Here is a 26,841-nt window from a genome sequence, read left to right as displayed (position 1 = left end):
AGTGTCACCCTGGCCCCACCCCTAGATTCACCCCTGGTGGTAAAAAGCTCAGTTTCAACAACAACAACATTGTTTATTGTCATAGCATATTTATTATACTACAGTATTCAGGTGAAGTCAAAGGCAAAGAGATGTTTAAATCTTCAGCATCAACCAGCAAATTCATCCATTCATGAGATATTATTTTACAATAATGACAAAGACTCTTCATTTGTTTAATAAAAATGCCTTCTTTTTTTTTTTTTTATTAACTGTTGCCTATTAATCGCCATCAAATCCCCGCTGACGTGTGAATCCCTCCCCGCTTGGCACAGTCCTGGCGCATGACGGAACACTGGGTCTGAGCGGAGGCTCCAGTGCTCGGGCGGCAGCAGCGGAGCTCTGTGGCCGCTCTCCTCACTCCGCGATTGGACGGAGCGAGTCACGTTATCCGTGGAGCTGTCAGTGTGCTGCTGCACCATTGTTCCCCCTCCCCAGCAGCCGGAAGAGTTGCCTGTGAAAGGGACTGCGATGTGCGTCAGTTGTGCCGGTTGGCCCCAGGACCCAGTTCACGCTCCACTGGAACCCGGTACCGGGCTTTAAATGGTCTCACACACACGCTGGTTGGAGGATTTCCGCAGGAGAGGAAGACGGTGACATGGTTCAGAGAAGGAGGCTGTGAGGTCCATTGAAAGAGAGAGAGAGAGGCGTCAGTGACTGGATGAGAGTAACAGAAATGAATGGTGAGTCTGATCAGATCTTACATGATGGGTCCCTGTTTTAACACATTGATAAGATGGAGAACTATAAACCTAATACCTTTGTTTCTCATATCTTTTCCCTTGTATTATACACTATTGCATGTCTGTCTGTGCTTCTGGGAGAGGGAGTCCTCACTTCTCCCTGAGGTTTCTGCGTTTCCTCCCTGTTAAAATGTTTTTGGGAAGTTTTTCCTCACCTTATAGTCCAGGGTTAAGGGCAGAGGATGTTGCAGCTTGTACAGATTGTTTGAGGAAACTTGTGATTTGTGAATATGGGCTGTACAAATATAATCTGACTTGATTTGGATTTGATATGTTTACCTGCTCTTTTGTTACCGCAACATGGTAAAGGTCCATTTGTCAAACTCTTCTGAACATCACAGCTCAGGAGTCTATGCTCATTTAAAAACTGAGAATTATACCAGTATGTCAAGACCAAGATTTCTTTGGTCCACCTAAACCACTGACCATTGTTATCCTTCACCAGCTGTGGATATAGGATTTTTCTAAATCAGGGGCCATCAAGGGGGCCACAGTTTACGAAGAGAGTCCGATTATATCTGTCTAACATACGTGCACAATTCCTGATTCAGTAAATGCCATTTTAGATATAAAACAGCCCTCAACCCCCCTTTTCTGCACTATGTTGGCTGCTGGGTTCAGAGCAAAAATAGATTTGAGTCAAAATATGTTGTAAAAATGTTTAGTTTCATATATACTTGTGTCATATATTTCAGGAAACTCTGACACACACACAGGAGTGTGGTTATAGCAAACAAGCCGGGCATGATTCGGACAAAACTTTGGAATAGATGTGTTTACGCAAGTTTTTTGTTTAAATGCGGGTAAGCCCCCTGCCCCGCCCCCCCCGAATAAAGGTGATTGTCTCCTTACCTATTGGCAGTAGAGGGGTTTATCTTTCTGATTTCCCCCCCCCGGTGCATCATATAAGACGTCAAGAAGACACTGAAAACTCAGGCAGTCTCTCACCTTGCTGTCTTGCCAAATTAGCGTGTTTCCATCACTGCTGATTGGGGCCAGAGCCAATTTAAACCTGTGTCGTTTGACCCGGGCTGATTGTATTCATTCCCATTGCAGACAAAAGTCAGATATTAGTGGGTGTAAGTGGGTCTGACTAGTGGAAAAGGGGTTAAAGATGCATGTTTAATTCATTCCTTGTTTACTGTTAGCTCTCTAGCTTTGAGCAAAGCGAACATGCCATTTATTATATTTTGAAAATGCTCAACAAATTGTAATATTCATTGCTAGTACTGATAGTAGCGATTGAATAGTTGATTTAAAAACGGACAGGGGGATTTCAGGGGCCAATCAGATTCCAGCTCTGCCCCTGAACCTTACAACTCTACGTGTACATACGAAATGGTCAAAGAGCCAAATGGAACATGCATGTTAGAGCTCCTGCGCCTTCTGGGTGTTGTTGTTGAGATGTGTCGTACAGGCTTCTGTACTAAGGAGTACAGTTAACTGGTCCACGGCCAAACTGGCTGTGAGAACCTCTCATATACAGACCGCTGAGAGAAGAGGGCCTGGTTCCCTGCAGAGCCAACTCAGCCACCATGCTACACGAGGAAAGAGTGTCTCACAAAGAGATTCAGATAAAGCTCCATCAATCATCCACATGTCTGAGGTTGCAATGTTTCCTTGTGTACCGTTGCTGTAATTACAATTTAATGCATTATAAAAAAAACAATGGCCTCTAGCAGAATTTCTTCAAGCCACTTTCTAATTGACCTCTCTTGACTCTGGAAACGATGCAGCATCTGTAACATTTGCTCCGTCACTAAACATCCTTTTTATTTCTCTATCCTTCACAGAACGGACGTGGGTCCCTGCAGCATAAATATATTTAACTGAAGGTAAGAGCACCTCCGCTGCTCGCCGTCTGAAATAATAATAATTCCACCAGCTTTCACAACACATCAACATATTGAATTCATGCCTGCGAGGTAGATTGGTGCTCAACTGTTGCTACACCGCCTCAAAGGAGCCCCTGATAACGAGTTATGATGTGATGCAGAGGCAGACAACAGTGTTTAGTCAATGCAGACAGCTGTGCTATTCTCACTGGTATATACCGGAGAGATGCCTCTGATATCCCAGTGATGAAACGAGGACATATTCTTTCTAGAGCACGTTGTGTTGTATCCTTGATATTTATTTTGTTTTGTCTGTAATTCAATAAGTTACAATCAAGGGGAAATCATAAGGCAGCAAAGACGGAGAGATTTTAATGTTCTCTCTGAAGGCATCTAATATGTTTATTTTAATGTATTTAAGAGGCAACGATCATCTTCTGTGAACTGTCGGTTTCATATATATATTAGGACTAAATCTGGCAACATCATTATCCCTCCCCACCGTCCTCATGTTCCTCCTGCAGCCTCTTTTGTCACAGAGGAAAGGCAGCACCATCAGTCCATTGCTGTGCACCAGCGTGCACTCAGACATGCGACCGTGCACACACAATCACACAACCACTTCCATCTTTGTGATTGAGATCTGAAAGGTGATGTGGGGGTGGGCACCGTATCTCCGTGTGCGTGTGCGTGTGCGTGTGCGGTGTGTGTGTGTGTGTGTGTGTGTGTGTGTGTGTGTGTGTGTGTGTGTGTGTGTGTGTGTGTGTGTGTGTGTGTGTGTGTGTTTGGGTAGCGGGGCCTCTCCTCGCGACTGTGTATTTCTCCTCCTCGATCCATCTGTTTCCTCAATCCATCAGCACCCATGCAGTCCTCAGAGGAGCAGGATTTAATTAGTACACGTGGCACCGAGTTAAAGGACACTGAAACATTAAGTAGACGTGTTTACTTGTGAAAAGCGCCATCATTAAGCGGACTTATTTGAATAAGGGATTCTGCCGTGCTGCTATTACATACTGTAGCGCAGATGGCTGAAGCCTGATAACAGAGAATGCAGTCCATTCAAGATTCGCAGGGAAGGTGTTATGGCTTAACGGCACTAAAAAGAGTCTCTCTGCAGGAGGCGGGTGTGGGTGAACTGTCTGGCTGCAAAGGTTCTCACGCACGACTGAATTCATTTTTTTCCCTTCTATTTGGGAACAACTTGAATTTGTGCCCTTAAGGTCGACCTGGAGGTTCAGACAGATAAATGTCAGGATTGCAAGAAGCAGGTTTGTGTTCCATGCAAGACGAGTACCAGTCTGCAGGAGTGATCATTTGTTGAGATACATCTAACAAACATTATGCATTGTGTTTTAAAGATATATATATATATATATATATATTTGTATTTTCCAAGTTATATGCTAAAAACGTCAGTACACTAAATATTAAACCAGGATACAACACTCCATGCAACATAACAAACCTTATTGGAATTGCACCAAACAAAATAAATGAATTACTCATACACATAGAAATATCTTGATACAGCTCTTCCAGAATCTGAGGGCACTGTTAGATACTATTTGTTTCACCCCAGTTACCATGATACTAGAATAATACTCAGTAGAGTTCATACCTCCACCAAGGCTCAGCATTCTCCTCATGAAACCTCATTTAGATTCACTGTATCTTTTTATTTTTATTTGGATCTGCACCAAAGTGCATACACCCATCAATATCTATTCCCTACGCATGTCTGATTTTTTAAAATCAAGATCCATTTATCATTCACTGAGAAATCAACAAAATGTATCTTGCAATATTAAAGAAAAGAAATTCCTGGATTTGCACCAAAATACGATGGTTTATTTTGTGACCCGAACCGCATCCTTCCACCAAATCTCATGGCAAATTGGTTCTGCAGTTGTTTGCGTAATCCAGCTCACAAACAAACAAACAACCGTACAAACAAAACAAAAAAACACAGATGAAAACATAACCTCCCTGGCAAGTAAAAATGCACATACATCTATACCAACCACCTAAATATGTGTACATCTATTATTTTCTTTATGATTCACACAACATCTCACAATGTTAAAGAAAGTGAAAAAAAAATATCCTGGTACAACAACATTCCTCAGGCTCTGTCTGGGGTCATGCTCCACTTCTCCACATCATTTAATGGAAATTGGTAGTTTTTGCTTAATCCTGCTAACAAACAAACAAACATAGATTAAAACATAACCCCCTTGGCTGAGGTGAAAGGTTCCATATATTCCTGAAATTAGCATATTCCACCTCTGGTACATTTTAATTCATCTTTCAAGTAATGAACCTAATATAATAGACTAACTGGCAAGCGAATGCAACATCATTGTGTATTTGCTGTATTTATTTTTTTATATCTCCCGTCTCCTTGATCAGTTAAGACACATCTCGCCCTCTGGTTCACAGCATTTGGCCCTTTCACTAATTCTTAATGTTTCAAACTGAGCGTGGGGTTTTTCATGATTTGTGTCTGTGCATGTTCTAATTGGCGTCTTCTCTGTCTGAACTCCAAATTGAAATCACAGCATCAATGACCCACACCACAGTCGCACAGACTAATATCAACCTTTTATATCACCGAGCAGCTTTGTGTGTTGCAGCAGGGTTCATGCTTCCAATTTAGAAGCTTTTGAAGTGACTGGTTTTTTTTTGTGTCTTCGGCTCCTTCCTGGCTGAGCTCTGGGCTTTCACCGTTCAGGTCTGTGCTCTCTTGAGATGTTGCCATGACACTTATTTGGAATCTTTTGTCTGTTGCCAGCTAATTAAGTGTTAAGAGAAAAAAAAGCTAATGTTTCTGTCTGAATGAGTTTTTATTTGTCAGCGCGAGGTAAGCCTCTGTATCAACGCTTTATACAGCCGTCAAAAATGAACTAATTCTGTAATCTTTTGTCTTATTGTATTGAACAATCAGTGCAGAGTATACATTTCAATTTTAACTTCACAATTAATGTTCCAAATCAGTGATACATAAATAGCAGTTTTTTTAAATACAGGAAAGCTCTAAGAATCCTAGATCAAATATGAGAGACATGTACATTCATGTATGGAGCTATGCATCCATCCATTCATTATGGATACTGATTATCTTATGAGAGGCGGGGTTCACCCTGGACAGGTCGTCAGTGTATCTCAGGGCTGACATACAGAGAAAAACAACCATTCACTTTCACATTCAAACCTAAGGATTCAGACGTTATTTTTAAATGCTGCCTAAAATCATTTAAATACCCCATTCAACATCTATTTCAGTAGGAATGTACTTGTTTTAAACCTAACACTCTTCCTCTTCTCAGCTCCAATTGTGTTGCACTATCTTGATCACGTGGGCAATAGGGTATACAATGCATTTATAAGGTCTGAACTTATTAATCTTTCTAAATTTAGATCTTTTCAAGACGTTGAAAGCTTCTTGTTATCGTGTCAGTGTCTTGGTAACAGGGACAATTATAAATAACATGCTTGTTAACTGTCAGTCAGATTTGATCAAATCACACACGCAGAGTCCTGATGAAGCCTCAGTGTTATTTACTCATATTCAGCTATTAAATTCTTAATAAATAACACAGAAGAAAAAATGTAAATGTGTTTTTGATTGTTGCTTTTCTCTGACAATTTAATGTTATAGAGGAGCTTTGAAGTTATGTTTCTGGTATTTTACATCCAGAGAGTGTGTAAGGTAGTTAAACCTTTTTAAATGTATTAGCAGCATAAAGCTCGTCTCATGCTCTGATGAAGGTCTTTGTGACCAAAAGCTTGGATGATGTGTTGAGCCTTTTTAAAAAATTTATTTCAGCCCATTTTAACCAAACGTCTCTGATGGCCGCTCTAATCAACAAAGACCATGAAAAAAAGAAGAATGATAGTTCTTCAAAACTTAATTTAAAAAAAAAAATCCTCTTAAATTAAACACTGTTGCCCAACATTATTGTGTGACATCACAGCAGCAGTTTCAATTAAAAAACGTTAGAGCTGAAAAATAAATACCAATTCAATCAGGAGAGACTAATAAGACAAATAAAAGAGAAAGTTTGAAGTAAAATTTAATTTATTGAGAACAGGAGGAATGTTAGAACCCGGCAGGAAGTAGGTCACTATGGGAAGCGGTTTGGAATATTAGGTGCTTTGCTATGAAGGAAACTTCCCTGGAGCCCATAGACACTGGTGGTGGTGGTGGTGGTGGTGGTGATGAGAGATGGAGCTTGAGGTCGGGACGTCTTCATGTGAGGAAACAGAGGGTCTGATTGCAGAGCTGGTGAAGGGGTGGACGTGTTTCACAAAACTCCACGGAACTGAAACCACTATTGACAACAGAGAGAAAAAACACCTTTAAAGTTTGACAGTTGGTACGTGATCGGCTCAAGGCGAGTGTGTTAGGTTGTGATTAGGCGGAGACGAGAATGAGCTGGTGGATCTCAGGGATAGTGGTTTCAAAATCAAAGAACTTTCAGACATGAACTGGTTTTTTTGGAACTTTTCCCACCAGTCCATGTGAGAATATAGAAATAAAATTCACAATGACTGAGTAAACACGTGACGGACACAAGAGTGAAGTGTCACGTCCTGCCTCCTGCATGCTCTACGTTCCCGGGATATTCCTGTTGTTGAAAACGTGTCGGACTCCTGCTGTATTTTTCGTATGTTAAAGGAAAACTTTTTCGGTTTTGGAAGACATGCACAAGGAAAACTTTGTATTTAACATTTTAACTGTTATGTTGTACAGTGCAAATTATCATTTTTGTAAGAAACATTTAACCAGAAATGATGCAGGGTAAAGTAGAAACATGTAAACCCATCAAAAAATTGAATGGAATTGATATAATGTCACTTATTTCACTTTCACAATGATAGTATTGTATTCAATTGTATACATTTGATTAAATATGTTAGATAAGAATTTGATTCAAATCGATTTTATTTTATAGCGCCATACTTTATCGCAACTTTAATAGGGATTTTATCAGAATCATGAAAACATAAAGTACTGACTTTCTTACCACTATAGTTCACCATGTACTGCAATCACATGCAGAGCTGGCCTACTTCATGAATTTCCTCAGATAACACCGCAAATGCTTTGCATATAAAAAAAAGCGATTCAAGATCTCTACATGATACTGGCTATATATAAATGATAAGGCTTGTCTGCAGAATGTGAACCCCACATCCCACAGCTTTCCCAGCCTGTGTGAGAGATGAAAGCAGCCCTGTCTCTGTGAAATGTTTTGGCAGCTCTGTTTCTGCCTGCAAACTGGCTTTTGCGAACTTTCAGGTGACATGGGAAAATATAGTCATAAATAAAATATAGAGCCATGAATAATTTAGCCGAGCATTGTGATTGACACGGGGGTGAGGGTACCTGATTATGCCTCACCGCACCGTGTGACTTGTGTTACCGCAAATCAAACCATTAAACGTGGGTTCTATATTTGTCTGCACATACTGTATTTTGATCACCGCTTGTAACGACAAAGACAGTTGTGATGCTGGAGGAAATATCTTGAGAATGCGTCTCTATTTCATTAAACACCCTGCTAATGGCCTCTGTTGTGAAATATTACAAATGCACACACAGTTGTGTCAGGAGTCAAATGAGTTCACAAGCTCTCAGCATCTTCCTGCCAGAATGTTCTCATACAAGTCCATCAGAGCGGTGCACTGGCCACTGATAATACGGGCAGTTATGCAGCTCTTACTTCTTTTACAAGATGTTAGAATGAAATGGCGCGGCTGTGATGTGCGGCAGGGATCATCCTTTTTACCCTGGCCCCATGTGCTCAATAAGGAGCTTCCTCCATTGTTCTGTGACGAGGAGGAGCAGATCAATGAATCCCAGCACTCGGTTGCAGGATGGAGGCTGCAGCAGGCATCGCCAGGCTGCGGCTCCTCCGTGTGCTGAGTGCTGAGCAGCGGGCTACACTCCCTCCCCCTCTCTCTCTCCCCTGCACCCCTTTCATGTGTGTGGAGCAGATCTGTCTGCAGCCTCAGGCAAGTGCAAGTTAACAAATGTACAGAGCGCATGTGAAGTCTCATTTGCATAAATCTGTAGATGTCGCAACATTTCCTTAAATGGATTCCCTTTGTGTTTAATTGGGTAATGTTTTTCTCCCCCGTGCATTCTGTAATTCTTTCAAAGCTGATGGAGAGTGAAGACGGCCGTGTTTGACGACTAATATTATTTATTTGCATAATTTGCCCATCTGACCTTTATTGCGAGCACGACGGTAAAACAGCAAATGTTTACTGTCACTGTCACTGCACAAAATTGCCAGGTGTTTTTTTGTTTTTTTTCTTCTCGTCGCTCTGTACCTCACTGTGAGCAGCGACAGACAGGGCAGCTGCATTTTTCTGGATGGATAATAAATGAGCTTCCCTTGCAACACTGGAGCTAAACTGCAGCAATTCCGCAGGATTCATTAAAATAGATATCGGTGGGAAGAGTTTTCTATTTCTCCCTTTTTCTGTTGCGCTATTTGATTTTCATCCTCAGTTGCATCCGCTCATATTTGCCATGTGCTCCCTTCGAGATCTCCAAGGACAGGACACTAGTGACATGCGTTTATTGTGTCATTCCTGAACACCATGGTAGTGCACGTAGATTAAGGCAGATGCCCCCTGACCTCTTGCAAAACACATTGTACTGTGGCCTTTTCATGTTTAATTTAGGAATGTACCTCACACCCCCATATACAAGACGGTGTCACTGAATATGTGAGCACTGTGTTTGTGGCAGGGATCCTCCACTGACATCATCTGTAGCTGTATAATCATCCAGGCCATAGCCTCTCCTCAGGGGAGTCCAGCTGAGACCCAGCCTCCCTCTCTTTCCATCTATCTGTCTCTTTATCTCTCCTTCTCTCTCTCTCTCTCTCTCTCTAACAAATCTCTCACTCTCTCCGCTGAGCCGACTCTCTCTCTTTCAAGGTTGCTGTTTACGGCTGAGCGTGACACCGGTGATGGATGAGATCGAATGCCGCATCAGACTGGCTGCGTGGCCCGGGATCTTTTGTGGTTTCAGGGTTTCTCTCTCTCTCTCTCTCTCTCTCTCTGCTCCGTACTCCCATCAGTTGGTTCCACTGGAATGCCCCCCCGAGTCACTCAAAGTCTACCGCCATGAAAAACTGTTTCTCATATAAAAAAAAAAGAAGAAGAAGAAGAAAGAATTTATAAAAACATCTGCCAAGCCATCTGGGGTGGATAAATGTGTTCCCCTCACTGTGGAAACACTCTGTTGTTGTTGGTGATGCGACCGGCCATATTGAATAGCAAAGGCGTTTGGCAGACGCAGACACAGAACAGGGAGGCAAACAATCTACTGTATATCCCCTACACACACACACACACACACACACACACACACACACACACACAACACACACACACACACACACACACACACACACACACACACACACACACACACACACACACACACACACACATACATCTGGCTGTTGCTCAAATGATGAGTCCGATGGTCATCTTGAAGAAACTGAGTCTCGATTTTCATGCACATAATCAGTGTTCTCATATGTGACTAATTAGAGTTTAATATTTACTGGCAGCTTTTCATAGCAAAGCAGATGGGATGGATAATGTAAGTGTATGTAGGGTGTTTGACTTTGGCTTAAAGTAAACTGTATGTGAGTGCTGCTATTTGTAATGATTAAAGCTACAATAATACGTTTTTAACCACCGGGGAGACAGAAAAACTCAGAAGCATACAGTGGCTGCGGTAATTACGCAAATATGCTTAACAACACAACCTGCAGACACACAACAACACCTCACATGTCTCTGGTTGCCTCACTGATAAATCCCACGTTTACTCCCTTTCCATCTCCAGCATAGTCTGTTCATAATGAGGGACGACACGTCTCCACTTCCTCCCATTGTGCAACAATGGAGATAAAATATCCTGGACACAGGTGCCGCCATTTTGTGCTTTGGACATAATTTGGAGCCAGAATCTGTGTAGTGGTGATCGTGGAGTGGAGCAGCGGTATTGCTGTCAGTCTCAGCTCTCAATCTGGACATCTCAGCCCATTTATATAGCATCAAATAACTAATTCAAACACTTAACCATACACCAGTGAGATAAGAATTTGTTCCCATGCTAACTAGGAGGAGACAGGGTTTATAATCTATACTAAAGCCATCCACCAGGTGGTGATGATTTGGCTTCACTTTTGGGAAGCTGTCATTAAACATAGTCTAGTTCCTGGGCAACATATCTTGGTCATTACATTGCTCTCCACTAGGAACTTGTTTTCTTTGGCTCTTCTCTGTTTCCTGCTGGTACAGTGCCCTTGGCTTGTCTGAGTCAAGCCCCCTGGAACAGAGTGGGGCTGCACGGCTCAAGACAACTCCACCAAAATAATCTTTGTATTTCTAAAAACTCCATGAACACAGCAATATCTTGGAGCCTGCTAGCCTGTCTGTAAATGAGATGATGCTTGATGATGGTAGAAGCATATTTCTTCTGTCTTGCATGATGCCGATGATGTCCACAATTTTCAGGAGGCAACTAGCCTGATAGGTTTGCGTTTCTCTAAGTTGTTGGTACTGCCTGTTATAAAGGCATCTGCTCCAGGAGAGGAGGCATCTGAGTTTGGCAAAGCTCACATCGCTGATGTTGTGTTTCTGAGACAGTAACAGCTTTGGAGGAGAGACGAACTGCCTCTCCTGGAAAACCTCTGTCTACTCACTGTTTATGACCAGCCCATTTATCTTTTATACCTTTTTGGAAAAGCACAAAGGGTGTACTGCAAAACCTTCTATGAATAATAGCCAATGACATTACAGTCTTGTTTAATGCAGCTCCGATGGAGAGAGGCCCTTTGTGTCGGTCCTGAACTCTTTATAGGTTGAAGAACCCTCCATCTGCTACGCACGGTGTTTGAACATACTGTGAGATAGATTGGGTGTTGATTTAAGGGATAAGGGTGGGTGCTGTGATTCATCACGGGTTCACTCCAGTCTCTACCATTAAAGGTTGTGATTCACAGCCACTCACAGTCGCTGATATGGTGTCATGACGCCAGACTGTTCAGAGTCAGATTTCTGGTGAGATGGCTGAAGGGTTTATATAAACATGGTTTTTACACTTTATATTTTCAATCAACACATGCACTCCCTATACTGTGTCATATACAGGACCCTGGAAAACTACTGCAGGAAAGTTTTAGAGACATAATTCAAGACCTATTAAATAGAACCTGACCGATACAGATTTTTAGGGGCCGATACCGATACTGTTACGCTGGACTTTCATGTATGAATTGGAGGCTTCAACCAAAACACTACTCATTGACTTTGAATGGGGTGATGTCTTGCTTTACCGAACTGCATTGTGGTTCCCTTGCATTGCGTTTTTTTCAAACACTCAAGCGCTAATGCCAGCCAATCAAATCATGTTAATGCGAAAGAGGTAGCAAAGGCAGTTGGCTAACTTGGTGTGTGCTTCTCTTTAGCATTGCATTGCCAGCTAGCATGGCACGTTAGCATGAAAGACGACTTTGTTGTGTGTCCGAAGCATGAAACTGTTATTGTTGTCGTTATGACGACCGTACGGGCACCTAGCGTCGGCCACGCCCACTGTCAAGAATTAATGCAACGTCTACGCTATTTCGGCCATTATGTTAAAGATGTCAATTTCAAACACTTATGGCACAGAAATGTAATTGAGGCTTGATATTTTACTTTATCATAAGTCATTTTTTTTATTTTATGTAAAATATAAATATAAATGCACATCTGCATTGTTTATTTTCTGTATATTTGATATTGGTGCATGTTGCAAATGCAGATACCGATATGTCATCAGCCAATATATTTGCCCAATAGATATATCATGGGCCGGGCTGTACATAAATGAATTTCAATTCTTTGCAACATTTTTCAATAAAGTGTTCCCAGTCTGTTTCAAGACAGTTCATACAAACTCTATTCTCTTATTTGTCTTGAACTGGAGCACTGTGTTGGAGGTGTAATTCAAAATATATTCAAAATGTACCTTTCATCTGTTAGAGTGGGAATTGTAAGGTTCTTTTGCATATGACCTCAATCTCCGTACGGCAACACAAATAAAGTTAGATTAATTTCAAACCTTTTTATTTTTGCATGTTCTTTGTCTAGTACCTCCACTGAAATTAAAAAGCCTCTTGAAAGTCAGAGAGAAATATGGGTCAGCATCACTGGTGCCATGGTGGAACAAATGCTATCTCCCCAGCTTATGTTTTGCATTTTTATGTAATGGGGCAGCATGTGCATGAGATGCTCGTGGATGAATCATTAAAGGAATGCAGATGAGGCTGTCTAATAAAACATTTCAAGGTGCTGAAAGAAGTGAATGGAAGAACAACGTGTTTGGGGTGGGGGGGGGGATAAATACATTGTATGAAATGTATTATCATAGCACACTCTCACTATTCATAATATTTTCACAGTGAAAGTGTTACCTCTACTGTAGTGGTTAATTTCATTTGAACTGTTATTAAGAGCAGAATTACAGGTCAGGTCCTCATTTTGCAACCAAGTAGAAAATATGACTGAACACAGATACAGTAATTCACTTTCACCCATACCATTGTGATTAGAGTTGTTCCAGATTGTTCATTTATTGTTTCTGAAACTGGTTACAAATTGTAAGCAGTAACAGAATTATTAAATGACCTTTGTAAGGCATAAATCATTGAGCGACCATCCATCAGAACCATCGGGCACAAGGGGCTGGAGCCAATCCCAGCTGACATTGGGCCAAAGTACCAAGAGTATGAAAATGCAGTTTTAAAGACAAATAAATAGGTATCTGCTTATGCCACCTACCTCCATTAGGACAGAGATACAGTTAGTAGCTTTGCTGTCACCTGTCAGGTAGCCCAGAATTAGACCCCACAGAGCCAGTGGGCACAAATCATTGTAACACCTCCCCACACATATTCGTATGACTAAGTCACTGTGAATCATTCACACACACACACACACACACACACACTCTCACACACACACATAGCTGTCATTTTTAGATTTTAGACGCAGTCACAAGGACAACTGTGAAGTTAATGTGATCTGTGTGTACAGGGTAAAGTGTCTTGTTGCTGCTGCAGTTTTGTTACTATGCTTCCAGCCATAATAGCCTACTGTAATCTCTGAGTGCTCAGCAGAGTACAGTATGTACTGTATACATCTACCATTTTAGAGGACCCATTACAAAGTCAATGCTAAAGGGATGTAAACCCTTACAGGATGCACTGCTACCACAGCTGGTACTGGTACTATTTAACAGTATTATATGTTAAAATGCAGCTCAGATTACCTGAAGCGTCATTAACCACATGGTGAAATAATGAGATGAGTAAAAAGAAAGAAACATTTCCTGATTAAATCCTATCATCCGGTGCGACTTCATTCTATAGATATGTTTGCTTTTGAAGGGCTGTTGCTGCTTCCTGAAGTGGCTCGATAATGGAACAGACAACAGGGACGGAGGAGGAGTGCAGGAGGAGGTTAAGTGAGGACAATGATGAGGATGCAGAGCATTGCAGGGTTGAATTAAATTGCTTTTCTTACAGATGCAATAAAGGAAAAACAGATTGTTTCACATAAAACTGTGAATATACTCTGGCTTTGACAGATATTTTATAAACTAACCATCTAACCCACATTGGATTTAAATTATGTCAATTTATGAGCCGGAAGAAATGCAAATCTGCTTCGAGTGTAACTGACCATGTTCTGCATCACATTTTGAAACATTTTTTTTACAGTATATAAAATACAATTTTATTCCTACTGCACTATAAACTGTGTTTATGCTCCCATTTGCTTTAATGACTGTAATGCTGTGCTGGCTGTAAAAAACCCTCCAGGCTTAAAGCTGCTCTATAAGAGGAAGTGCACGTCCTTTTTATATTGACACACAGTCCAACGAGTGCAGGAGTGATATCGTGTCTTTGACTGCACAAGCCGAGGCCCCTGCACTCACTCTCCTGCAGAACTTCCTGGCATAGGAAGTGTTGCGAGCCCGTGCACTACAGTCCTGACAAATCGTATTTCCTGTGTTTGAGGTAGTATATGTCGGCCTCTTCCATGTGTGTGTGTGTGTGTGTGTGTGTTCCAAATTCCCTCTGCGACTTGTCTGCGCAGATGTACTTTGCAGGTGGATAACTGCCACTTTTGATCTTGGATGCATCCTGGATTATTCTTTTTGGCCTTTTAGGTTTTTATTTTGTAGTTTCTCTTTTTTTAATTGTGTTATTCTTGGCATCAGATGTTTCCCCTGTCCTTTGCCCCGATCTCTCGTCTCTCTACCTCACTACTCTCTCACTCCACCCCTTCCTCAACCCCCCCACACTTTACTATTCCCTCCTCTCTGCATCTCTCTTCACCCCCTTTACACCTCTTTCACACTGCCCTGCATCACACATGCACCCCCCTTTATCCACCTCTCCCTCCTTCCGATTCCCCATACCTCTGCCGACATCCTCCTCCTCCCCTTTCCCGTCCCCTCCCTCCCCAGCTCATGTTGGTAAAAATATCTGCAGACAGCAGGAGCAGAGGCACGCCTGACTCTCTCTCTCTCCCCCTCCTTCTCCCTCCCTACCTCCCTCTGCCTCTCTCTCTCTCTCTCTCTCTCTCTCTCTCTCTCTCTCTCTCTCTCTCTCTCTCTCTCTCTCAGACATCCCACCCATGTGATCTCACAGGCTGCCTCTGCTCTGCTCCACTCTACTCCAGTCAGGCTGCTGCCTTTCAGCCGGCTGCAGCTAATGAGCCTTTGTGTGGCCAAAGAGAGAAAGAGAGAGATAAAGCGAGGTAGGGGAAGAGAGAGGTTTAGTTAAAATAAGAAAATCTTTCATCTTGCAACAATAAAGCATATGCTACGGGCAGCGCATGCAGGCCGAGCTGGAAAATTACAAGAGTCTCTTTCTCTCACACTCCTGCACACTTATTTTTTTTCCTCTCATACTCGTGGAGCTCAGGGGTCGCTGCAAGTCAGTGGACTGAAACAAAATGGGAACCTCTTCATTCATCATGTCTCACCTTTCTTTTCATTTTTGACTCGCTGCATTTATGATTGTGCGGCTGCTGTGCTGCTGTGAGAAGAGGTGAAAGGAGGGACAGTCTGCCAGAGGATACAGGTCAGTTGTTCCTGTGAGGGCCAGCACACACACACACACACACAAACACACACACACACTGAAGTGTAATGTGGTCATTGCAGGACTGATGTGTCATGACTTGCTCCAGATGCCATAGGCTTGCTGTCGTCACTGGTTGTGAGTGTTTCTGAGCCTTGTGTGTTGTCACAAACCCTTTTCTGTGACTGTGGGAACCTGGTGAATGACAAGGGGCCTCAAAATGTTTTTATTGTATTTTAGAATGCAAGTGTGCCACAGTGCTGTTAGCGCTGTTGATTAACGACAAGAGTTGGCTTCCACACTGGATGTGTGCACAGAGAGGCAAACACAGGGAGGGGCTTTCCAAGCTGGCTTCTGCTGCATTATTTTTTTTCTGGGATTTTCTCCATCGTGCCACAGTGTATGCTGCCCAGCCATGATTACTGGGAAGGCAACATTGAAGACAAAGAGAGAAGGAGCTGTTGGAAAAAGATGCAGCGATCTGTGTTTTTTATTTAGCCATGATGAAAGGGGTTCACCCGAGAACACCCTCAGCGCTGTGGCCCATGATGTCATGCAAGTCCATATTCAAGATTTTAACTTTTACCTCCTGCTGTCAGATGAGAAATGAACCGGTGATGCATCAGTCTGAGAAAGGAACTGGTTTAAGAGCATTTGCTTCGAGCCCTCACATACTGAATGTAACACTGGAAACAGTCGTATGGCAAAGCACTAGTTGAGAGAGTGCATTAGAATCTCCATGGAAACCACTTTTGGTATCAAAGCCCAGTGCAGCATCAGCTGAGGGATAAGCATATGAATAGGTTTCCAACAATAGTATCTAATTAGGACCCTTTCTCGGAAATTGACCAAAATTGCACAAAACATTTCTGCTGGAAATTTCCACTCCTGCTGTTGTGAATCAATTCAGTTCTCATGTGAGATTATAGCTTCTTTAAATGTGGTTGAATATTTGAAATCCCACAAGGCTATTTTGATATATTTCACAAGTCATTAGTTATTGTTTTGTTTTGTCACAATCATCCAGCAGAGAGAGTGGATTGATTGTTTCTCTTCATCCAACTCAGTTATTGGCTTTACGGTCTAAAGACGATTTACTTCCGAATGACTATCCCTTGGTTTTCTAGGAGCTTTACCCAAACTGGCTCCTCTCTCCTCCACTTCCTCCCAGATGGACGAGGCCTCACATTCCTCAGTTGTAGGTAGAGCTGTTGACGTTGGAGCTTCTCCAAATGCTGGTGGTGCCATGACACCGCACTGAACAAGCACAGCTCCCCCACCCACCCACCCACCCCCCCAGGAACAATGACCCTCTTTGCTGCCAGCACCGTGGCACCTCTTTCTCGTCAAGCAGCGTGTCTCTCAGGCAGCCTTTGCATCTGTAATGACTCAATAGCAGAGCCCAGATGAAACAGCGAGGCCTGTCTGTGAATGGAACTCCCCCACAAGCTGCTCTGGCAGATATAGACAGAGTGGGACTGGGTGAAGACGATGCACACTGTCTTTACAGGCTCCAGCTTCCAAGAGAGAGAAGGCAGTGAGGGATGAGCTGCCAGTCATAGCAGTCCTCGCCGTGCTATACGAGCAGCAGCAGTGCTGTTACTGGGTTTTATTTATTTTAAAATGAGACATGATGTTCCAGCTGCTGCTGTTAAAACAGGGAACATCAGACAATTAAATACTTTGAATGACTGCGTTTTCAACTAATGTCATGACTAGTGACTAGCGTTGCATCAGTCCTGCCATATTACAACCCTCGTCTGCAAGACGGCAGGAGGAGTTTACGATGAAAATAACATGACAGTTACAATACTAAATGATTAGAGCCAGCTCCAGTGGAGTGGTGATTAGTTTTATTGTATTGACTGATGGCTTGGCTCTTGTTTATACATCTAACTGCAACATCACACAGAGAGAGAGTTAATGGCCCCTCTCGACTGACACTGAAGTGGTTTGGAACACGTGTGCGAAGCCTCGACTATTAATGCAACATCCCTACAACTACGTTTTCGTTCAATATTGCATCAACTCTACTACAGATTCGCCTCAGGTCCACACAGCTAAAATTAAGAAGTTTGGAAACGCTGCTGGCTCCCTTTTAGTCTGAAAACTCTGGGTTTGCGTCTTAGGCTTCATCCATACGACTGTCTCCCTCCACAAGAGCAGTTTTGCTCCATATAAGTTTTATTCCCCCGTCGATACTAACACACGTAAAAACATGACCATTCACGCGCACCGGGGTCGTGTGATAGGATCCTGCAGAATCAGCGAAGGCTACCTTCTGACAGAAAAGTCTCAATCGGCAGTTGTGTTTATGTCATTATATCCAAACATCTCCGTTTCTGCCTGTCTATACTAAAACACAGCCCAGAGTTTTCCAACTGAAATGGGCCCAGCAGCATTTCCTAACTTCTCCGTTTTACCAAGTCTAAAACCGTGCAGTAGTGTGGATGTAGTCTGGGTGGACAAAAACTGAGATCTCTGGAAAAAAAGAATGATGATGATTGGGTCTTCTCAGTAACGACGTAGCCTTTATTGCTTTCATCTGGCTCCTATCACACAACCTCCTTCCTGAAGAAAACAACTGGCATTATCCTCGTCTATCACTAAAAAACCAACATGGATTATCGATTACAAGCGTTGCTGACCCTGCTGTCTTTGCTAATAACTGTTGTGCCGTTACATTTCCTCGTTTTACAATCAGCTTACATTCGTAGGAGACGAATGGTGCAATCTGCGAAACAATCTCAGTGTCCAACCTTCCCGCTTACACCTGCACACGCATTCCCAGTGTGCTTGAGTAGTCACGAGATATGTGCTATCGTGCGTGTTATTAAGGATTAAAGCTAATACAGAGCCAAAACGCTCGTGTGGACGGAGATCGTGGTAGAAACTGTAGTAGTATAGATGTAGCATCTGTATGAAGAGCTATAACCTCCACTGTTTACTTTCACCTACACAGAGCAGCTGTGCATGATATAGCTGCACCTTATTCAACCACAGAACCTCCAAAATACATTACATCACTTTGGCAATTTTACTAACAAAAGGTCTCCGGCTGGGTAATATTTATTGGTCCGTTTTGCCTGTTACTTTTACAGTGCTTTATAAAAACACGGTTATTGACTGCATTTGTTGCAGATTGCAAGGCAAATTATGGTCTGTCAGTATGGATTTCTTTACTCTGCTCTGTGGTACCTGCATAACAGAGGCTTGCAACAGGATGTCACTTCAACAGCAGCTTCACCTATTCCTCCTGTGGTGCTACAGATAGCTATACGTGCAAATCACCTCAGGCTGTGTTTGCACCTGAATAAAAAAAAGTCCTATAAGATGACATGCAAAATATTTTAGCCTTTAGCTGTTTAATCATTTTCTTTCCATGTTTATAGAGATAATATCATACAGTATTATTTATAATTAAAATCTGAGCAGAAGACGAGTTGGTCCAGTGTCTTTTTTTGTCTCCGGCCTCAAAGACACTGGAATGATCTAATTGTAAAGAAGACCTACTATGTAATTAGTAGCTTTCTCCTTCCATCTCGTCTGGGAGCTGGATCGCGGCAGGAGAGATTGTGTGTGTGTGTGCGTGTGTGTGTGTATGTGTGTTCGTATGAAGGGGGGGTGGGGTGGGTGTGTTGTCTCACTGCTAATTGAGTGTGCTGAGGATTATGAAGGCCCCTAAACTGGATATTAAATAATTTGTGGCCCCTCTGCCGTCTCTTGGTTTCAGGTGCAGATGCGGCCGGCCATGAGCGGAATACTGAAGAGGAAATTTGAGGAGGTGGAAGCCACCTCCTCCCCGTGCTCTTCCCTGCGGGAGTCTGATGATGAGGTCTCCTGCAGCGAGAGTGGGGATAGCAGTGACAGTGTCAACCCCTCAGCCTCAGGCCCTTTCACCCGTGAGTGTCCGCGTCTTTATAAGTGCATTGTGCTTAGTGTGGCCAACGTGTGCTACTGATGTTAAGATGAATGTCATCGAGTCATCGCAAGGAAAAACAAAGCTAAAGCGCTGAAAGGGATTTTTAATCAAGATGGGAATGGCCCTCAGAGCCAGCTTGATTCTGTAGCTCACGATCAATGCAGCATGCAGGTCAAAGAAACAAACGGTTGTGTCTGTTAATTCAGGAGTATAACATGAAGACATTAATATACAATATAATATAAGACAATGTAATGTGTTAGAGTCCAGTGCTGTAATAAAGGGAAGGATACAAAGGCAGTTTCCCTCAATATGATCAGCATCAGTGGGAGGAGGAGCTGCTGCAGGCTCAAGCTGTGTGTGTGCAACACTGCTGACACTGTACATGCAAATGAACCAGTCTCTGCGATCAGCACAGCCGCTGAAAGCAAAATTATGAAATATCTGCTTAAATAAATCATATCATTTTGATGGATTAGCCATTTGTGAGGAGTGGGAGATATAAAGTCAAAATGCACATGCACACTGAAAATGAGATGTGATCCAAGGTTGGTAACAACAGGGGTTGCAAATAACAATTTTAACCACAGACAAGGAGGTTATGTTTTCACCCCGGATTTCCACGAAACTTGGTGGCAGCATGCGGAATGGGTCAGGGGACGGATCCAGGAATGTTTTTTTCTTACTTTGTTTTTATGACGCTTTTCATTCTCCTCACCATTTACCCAGGGAATAATTCATGCATCTTGATAAGAAGAAAACAGTCTCATTTTGGAAACTCATATCTATTAATGTATGAAAATTGCTGCAGCTTGATAGAATTTAAGGGGACCGTTTGGACTCGGTGGAGGTATACGCTCTATTGTGTGCCATTGTATTTATTGATAAACTGATTATTTTCTCAATCATTCAGTCCACTTATCAATTAACTGTTTGATCTATAAAACATCTATACTGGTAAAAAGAGTACCCCTAAGTTGATATCCACACATGCATTTTTATGCACAGTCAAGAATCCAGAACTAGAAATGATTAATTTTACAACGGATTAAAACTACGAAAAGCAGCAAACCTTCACATCAAAGGTGAAACTATCAAATTTACGTTTCTTGAATGAGACTCAGGCAATCATCAAAATAATGGCGGATTAGTTTTCTGCAGAAAAAGCAGTTTGGGTTTTTTAAGAAGAGGTCGCAGCAACATTAGGATTCTCTGCAGATTGTCAGTTTTGCTTTTTGAATTAACAAATGCTTCAAAAGAGGTCGGGCACTGAGAGATTCCACAGTTCTCCCTGGTTTGAACTGACTCTGTAATGAAAATGCCTTTTAATTGAGTAATAAACCAACCACAACAAAAACACGTCTCCCTCCCCGAGCAGGTTCAAAAGGACACTGAAGTCATCTCCAATAAGGAACAATGTGCTCACGGGAATCTGAATGTCTGAGAACTGTGAGTGAACTGGATCACACAGTTGTAGTCTATTAATCCTTTTGGGGGATTGTGAAAGCATTTAGATGTTTGATGTAAAAAAAAACTCAATAGTGGGATTCTGAAGGAGCAAAAGACAGGAGCCTTGTTTGAATGAGATGTTTATATATAGGTGAATTTTTGGGATTGGGATTTTAGTTGTGCTTGTAAATGACATGCAGACGAGTGCCTATTAGCAGTCTTCCTGCGCGGGGGCAAAGACATAAGTAGGGTGCTGCGTCCCTGGAGGCTGAGCCTTTGCCTCAGTGTCAGCTGCAGCTGCTGGTAACTGTGGGCTTGAGAGGGTCGGCTAACAGCGCCAAGGGAGCTGTGCACTATTAAGACTCCTGTGAAGTGGCTCGTGCATAAGCGGGGACTGACCCTGTCGGCAGCAGGATGAAACAATGAAGTGATTTTATGACACAGCGTCAACACTTGCTGACTATAGCAGAACCGTTTACATGTAATATGTTGGTTTAATGTAAGGGCTGGGAATCGCATGGTAACTCACGATATGACATGATAAGCGATACATGGCCCTATTATAACAATAATATCACTTTACAGCGATTCTGCACTAATGAATATATTGCAAGACAATCCTATAACAATACATCATGATATCTGTCTAACTGAAGAAGAAAATGTCGGTTAATGGCAGGATTTTATTCTCTGCAATTTGGTGTCAGTTTCATTGAGTTCGACACAAACTGAGATGATCTAATGTAAAATAGCCATAAACTGGCCAAATTATATATGTATGTACAAAATAACTAACTATTGATATTTGGTGCCGACATATCGTTTATTGTATCTCACTAAATCAGGATGGTGATATATTGCAGTATCGATATTGTGTCCCACTCCTATCTAATATAGGGATTCTTGAGAAAAGCTAATTAACGGTGTGTTGACTGTTTTGACACCAAATACAAGCGAACACCTGTTCTGCATTTGTTCTTATGTAGGTAATGGACCTCTGCTGTGTCGCCCCTCAGTCTGACAGCTCTACATCTGTAATGAAATGCATTGTCCCTCTTCCGGGGGGTGGAGAGCTGTTAGAACCAGATGGTTTCTATTTGTCCTGTCTGTCTGATATGGCAGTGAATGCCGGGAACGCTGCTTCTGTGAACCAGGCCTCCTCATCTCTGGGCCAGGCGGGGGGGTATTTATGCTCCCTCCCCTCCTCCTCCGCCTCCTTCCCGTAGTGCTCTCCTTAAAAAGGCACAGAGGACTCACACGCCAGGCAGAACCTCCGAGATATGATAAAATCCTTATTTTTTAAGAAGGTGTGCTAAGTTCAAGATATTGAGGAGCGCCTTGTAAAGACGGCAAGAAAGAATTCCCCATATTTCAGGAGTTAAAGGGCGACAGTCTCAGCAGATCTGGGGCCCAGGTTTTATAATAAAAAAGTCACTTATCTAAACAAGCTTTAGGTGGCTATAAAACTCCAGAGAAAGAATGTATGCAGGATAAAACATCAGCTGTGCTCGTGTGACACGGGATCTGCCGTGTGGAGCTGTAAATCTTTCCATATGGGATTATTAAAATGAAATGATTAATGAATGCACCGCTTTATTAACTGTCAATGTTTTTTGTTTTTTTTGCCAATTTCCCTAACAGCTGATTCAATATTGAAGCGAGAGAAGCGTCTGCGCACACGGAGGGTGCATTTCGAGAATGTGACGGTTTACTACTTCAGCCGGCGGCAGGGCTTCACCAGCGTGCCCAGCCAGGGCGGCAGCACACTGGGCATGTCCAACAGACACAGCTGGATCAGGCAGTACTCACTGGGTGAGTTTGCCCTGGAACAGGAGAGGATCCATAGAGATATGCTCCGAGACCACCTGAAGGAGGAGAAACTCAACTCAATCAAACTCAAGGTACGTGATTTGTGATACGAGCATCAGTCAGCGGATATCGGTATCAAACAGGCTGTGTTGGGAATTAGAAACGACTTTGGTCTGAAAGACATTCATCTTTTTTTCTCTCTGTCTTTGGGCTCAGCTCTTTGTTCTCTCACTTTTATCAAAAATGACTTGGATGTGACTCCCTCTTGTTTTCAGCTGACTAAGAACGGCACGGTGGAGTCGGAGGAGGCCAACACGCTCACGGCAGAGGACATCTCCGACGACGATATTGACCTGGACAACACAGAGGTAGACGAGTACTTCTTCCTGCAGCCGCTTACCACTAAAAAGCGCCGGGCTCTGCTGCGTATCTCCGGGGTAAAGAAGATTGATGTGGAGGAGAAACATGAACTGCGGACCATCCGGATGTCCAGGGAGGACTGTGGCTGTGATTGCAGAGTCTTCTGTGACCCCGAGACATGTGCCTGCAGCATCGCGGGGATCAAGTGCCAGGTAAATCCCATGACATGCACATTTTCTGTCCATGTTCTATTTTCCTAAGCAGCTAAATATACTGAGGCGAGAAGGTGCAGGGTATTCTAACTTTAGTTTGTTGTTTTTATACACAACACAGATCATCTTAAAATAAAATGAATTGCATAGTAAAGCTAGTTTGTGTTTCCCTCAGGTGGACCGCATGTCATTTCCATGTGGTTGCACAAAAGAGGGCTGCAGCAATTCGACCGGCCGAGTGGAGTTTAATCCCATCCGTGTTCGGACCCATTTCTTGCACACTATAATGAAGCTTGAACTGGAGAAGAGTCGCGAGCAGCAGCAGGCGGCCCCAGCCAATGGTTACCGCGGCGAAACCAACGACCTGGCAAGCGGGAATCCTCTGGTGCAGTCCCAGCACAGGTTGGAATACTCGCTGTCCGACACCGGGCCACAGACGGCTGGCGTCCACCTGCAGAACATGGACGAGATGGAGGAGCCGCTGGACGACGAGGAAGAGGACGAAGAAGACGAGGAGGAGGAGGAAGAGGAGAATGAAGACGACGAGGATAGTAGCAGCGTTTGCAGCGGACTCTCTGACTCCAGCACACAGAGCTTAGCGAACAGCGACTCTGAGGAGGAGGAGGATGAAGACGATGAGGAGAAGTCTGAAAACTTTGGGGACGACTTGACGGCCCCGCCGGTGTTGCACACTGATGTGGTCCCCTTGTCCGCTGTGCTGTGTTACAGTGACAGCTCTGTGTCACATGACAACCACATGAATGGAAACACTTATTTAATGAACTCCCCCTCGACTGAGTACTATCAGCTGGGGAGCTCCGGTAGCGTCTCCAGCGGCCAAACCAGCCAACCCAGTGAACCCTATGGGGAAGCCTTAGCATTCCAAGATCCAGTCGGCATGACCAACGGCAGCGCGGCACAAGGGCCGTTCAACGTGGCCGCCGGGCAGTACACGGACTACTCCAATCAGGCTGCAGAACAATACACAGCCAACCACCCCTTCACCCTGGCCAACGGGGCTCCGGCGGCGCCTCTGACATGCTTCACGGCGGATCCGGAGAAGAAGGTGCTGTCCAAGGCGGCGCTTGTGGAGCCGCCTGAAAACCAGAACCAGACGCAGTTCCAGAACTACCTGAACAATAACTCCCAGAGCTCCTACAGCTCGTGTATGACAGCTGAGCCGCCACAGCAAGACTCTGGCGTTAATAGACAATCCGACCTGACCTTACTAGCGAACAGTACTAAGAACCTCCCTTTACCAGACCATTGCCCCGAGGTCACAGCCATTTAGTGAGCCACATGTTCTTAAGTGTTCTTTTCACCGTCGCGTCTTCACTGGAGCCTGACCCAGTGGTGTTTTAAAGGGAACATAATCATGGCCTTTTTTTCTTTAAATGATCTGACCTTGCATTTCAAAGCAATTCACATTTCATCTGTATCTATAAAGCCATAGGCTGATGGACACTGAAGGTTTCTGCACTGCAGCGAGGAGAGGAAAAAAAAAAAATCAAATCAAAATATCAGTTATGTCATGCTGTGCAATGTATCTTGTAATTTCAGATGTAAAGTTCTAGTTTAAAGCAGATATCGTTCTGTAAATGTTACTTTTCTATGTCTACTGTTTGTGTCAGATGTGCAAAAAAAAAAAAGGTTTATTGTCAGTTTATTTATTGTTTTTCTGAATTATGTGCATACTTATATATTGTAAATGTTTTGATAACGACGTGCATGCTGTTTTAGGCGAATCTCTGTGACATTTGGGCAGAAAAAAACAACTGCTATTGTTTTATATATATATAAAAAAAACGTGTTGAATACATAATGTACATTTCTCTTTTTCTTTTTGTCACTATTATTATATGCTTTTCTATATGGTTTGGAAAAGCATGAACAATAGCCTGATCTCTTATTTGTATGTTGTATTGTATGGAATACAATATCAATAGCATAAAATGTCGTCCCACATGCGAGAATCAATTCACAGCCTTTTGCACTTAACTGGTGGGGGTCCCGGTGGCATGCGGCTGGTTTTAACTGATGAATACTTGAACGGTGTAAAACTTACAGCCCCTCACGTCTCCTTCCCCCCGTTCACTGCAAGTGTCGCTGCAAATGAAGATTTATCCTCTGAAGCATTTCATTAACAGAAGGATATTAATAAAGTAGCACTTTGACATATCTCTGAAAAGTACAAGAAGCTCTATGACTCATCATAGACAATAGAACTATCTTCATCATTTAATTAGCGTAACAGGCTTGATTTGAGAAAAGTGTTAATCGCTGCATAAGCTACATTATGCGGTCTAAGAACTAAGATGTTTATTTATGTGGATCCAATAATGATAATGATTTGTTCCAGTGAAACGTTAAGTGCAATAGTTGAAGGGGTTTTCTCATTAAGAGGAACTGAGATTGATTTTAATTAACAGTCTTTTTCACTTGCATTGGTTTTATAAAAGAATCAAGAAGCCACAGTTTTAATAATTGTATACGGGGGGAAACAAATGTTCAAGGTTGACAATCAAAGCTTATTATCAGACGTGATTCACTTCAGTATTCACCAGATGACTCCTGAGTCCTATGAGCCATTGAAAACCACAGCCAGATGACGAGAAGTCTTCACCAAAAATCTGTAAATAGCCTTTTACCACATCTTCGTAAAAATAACTGACGAGAAAAGGGAAATTGAAAGTTACTGCTCAACAACCTGGAGACTGCAATAATTCAGTGAACAGTACTACAGTAATATGTCGCTGAGCTCTTTGCTCCTGCATGATCACAGGTATTCGTCCCTCTTCCCAGCTTGCAAACATCTGCCCACTGTTTATAATCTCGGGGGTTTAGCACCGACGCTCTGTTGATCATGCGTCAGTGGCATCAGCACGGCCCGTCAGTACAGGCTCATTGTGCCAACGCATAAAGAGTGTGAAGGCTACAGACACGATAATGACACAGTGAAGAATCCTGTGTTTCATTTTATTTTCCAGTATTTATTATGAATGATATATTGAGATGTTGTATTTATTGTGGTTTACTAAAAGTCTGTATTGAGTAAATTGCTTCACTATCTTGGAATAGTCTTTCTTTGTTTCATGCTGGTTGTGAGTTGTACAGCTTTATGTGCCTAATTTATTTACTGGGATCTCATATTCCATGAAATGCACATGTTTTGCACAAAGTTTTTTCCAATGTGTTTGTTTTTTGTTCCCCCCCCAGGTGTAGATAAGACAAGTTAATTTTCAATTGCTTCGTTTTTGACATGATTTTGGAATATGTTGAATTAAAATTGCTCTTTTGATCTTA

General features: G+C 42.7%; 1 protein-coding gene across 2 annotated transcripts; it reads left to right on the top strand.

The window, feature by feature from the left end:
- Positions 1-26,841, top strand: LOC118119591 (cysteine/serine-rich nuclear protein 3). Of its 2 annotated transcripts, XM_035173660.2 has the most exons (6): positions 1-722; positions 2,576-2,617; positions 19,520-19,688; positions 22,799-23,058; positions 23,242-23,538; positions 23,714-26,841. In XM_035173660.2, exons 3-6 carry the CDS (start codon positions 19,526-19,528, stop codon positions 24,827-24,829), a joined length of 1,836 nt encoding a protein of 611 aa, XP_035029551.1. In that variant the 5' UTR covers positions 1-722; positions 2,576-2,617; positions 19,520-19,525; the 3' UTR covers positions 24,830-26,841. The 2 variants fall into 2 exon arrangements, with proteins under 2 accessions (XP_035029551.1, XP_035029552.1); XM_035173661.2 differs by lacking the exons at positions 1-722; positions 2,576-2,617 and adding an exon at positions 15,396-15,786.

Source organism: Hippoglossus stenolepis, chromosome 13 (genome assembly GCF_022539355.2).
Source record: "Hippoglossus stenolepis isolate QCI-W04-F060 chromosome 13, HSTE1.2, whole genome shotgun sequence".
In the NCBI taxonomy this organism is placed as follows: Eukaryota; Metazoa; Chordata; class Actinopteri; order Pleuronectiformes; family Pleuronectidae; genus Hippoglossus; species Hippoglossus stenolepis.
Note: the sequence above shows the minus strand (reverse complement) of the source record. Positions and strands in the feature narration are given on the sequence as shown.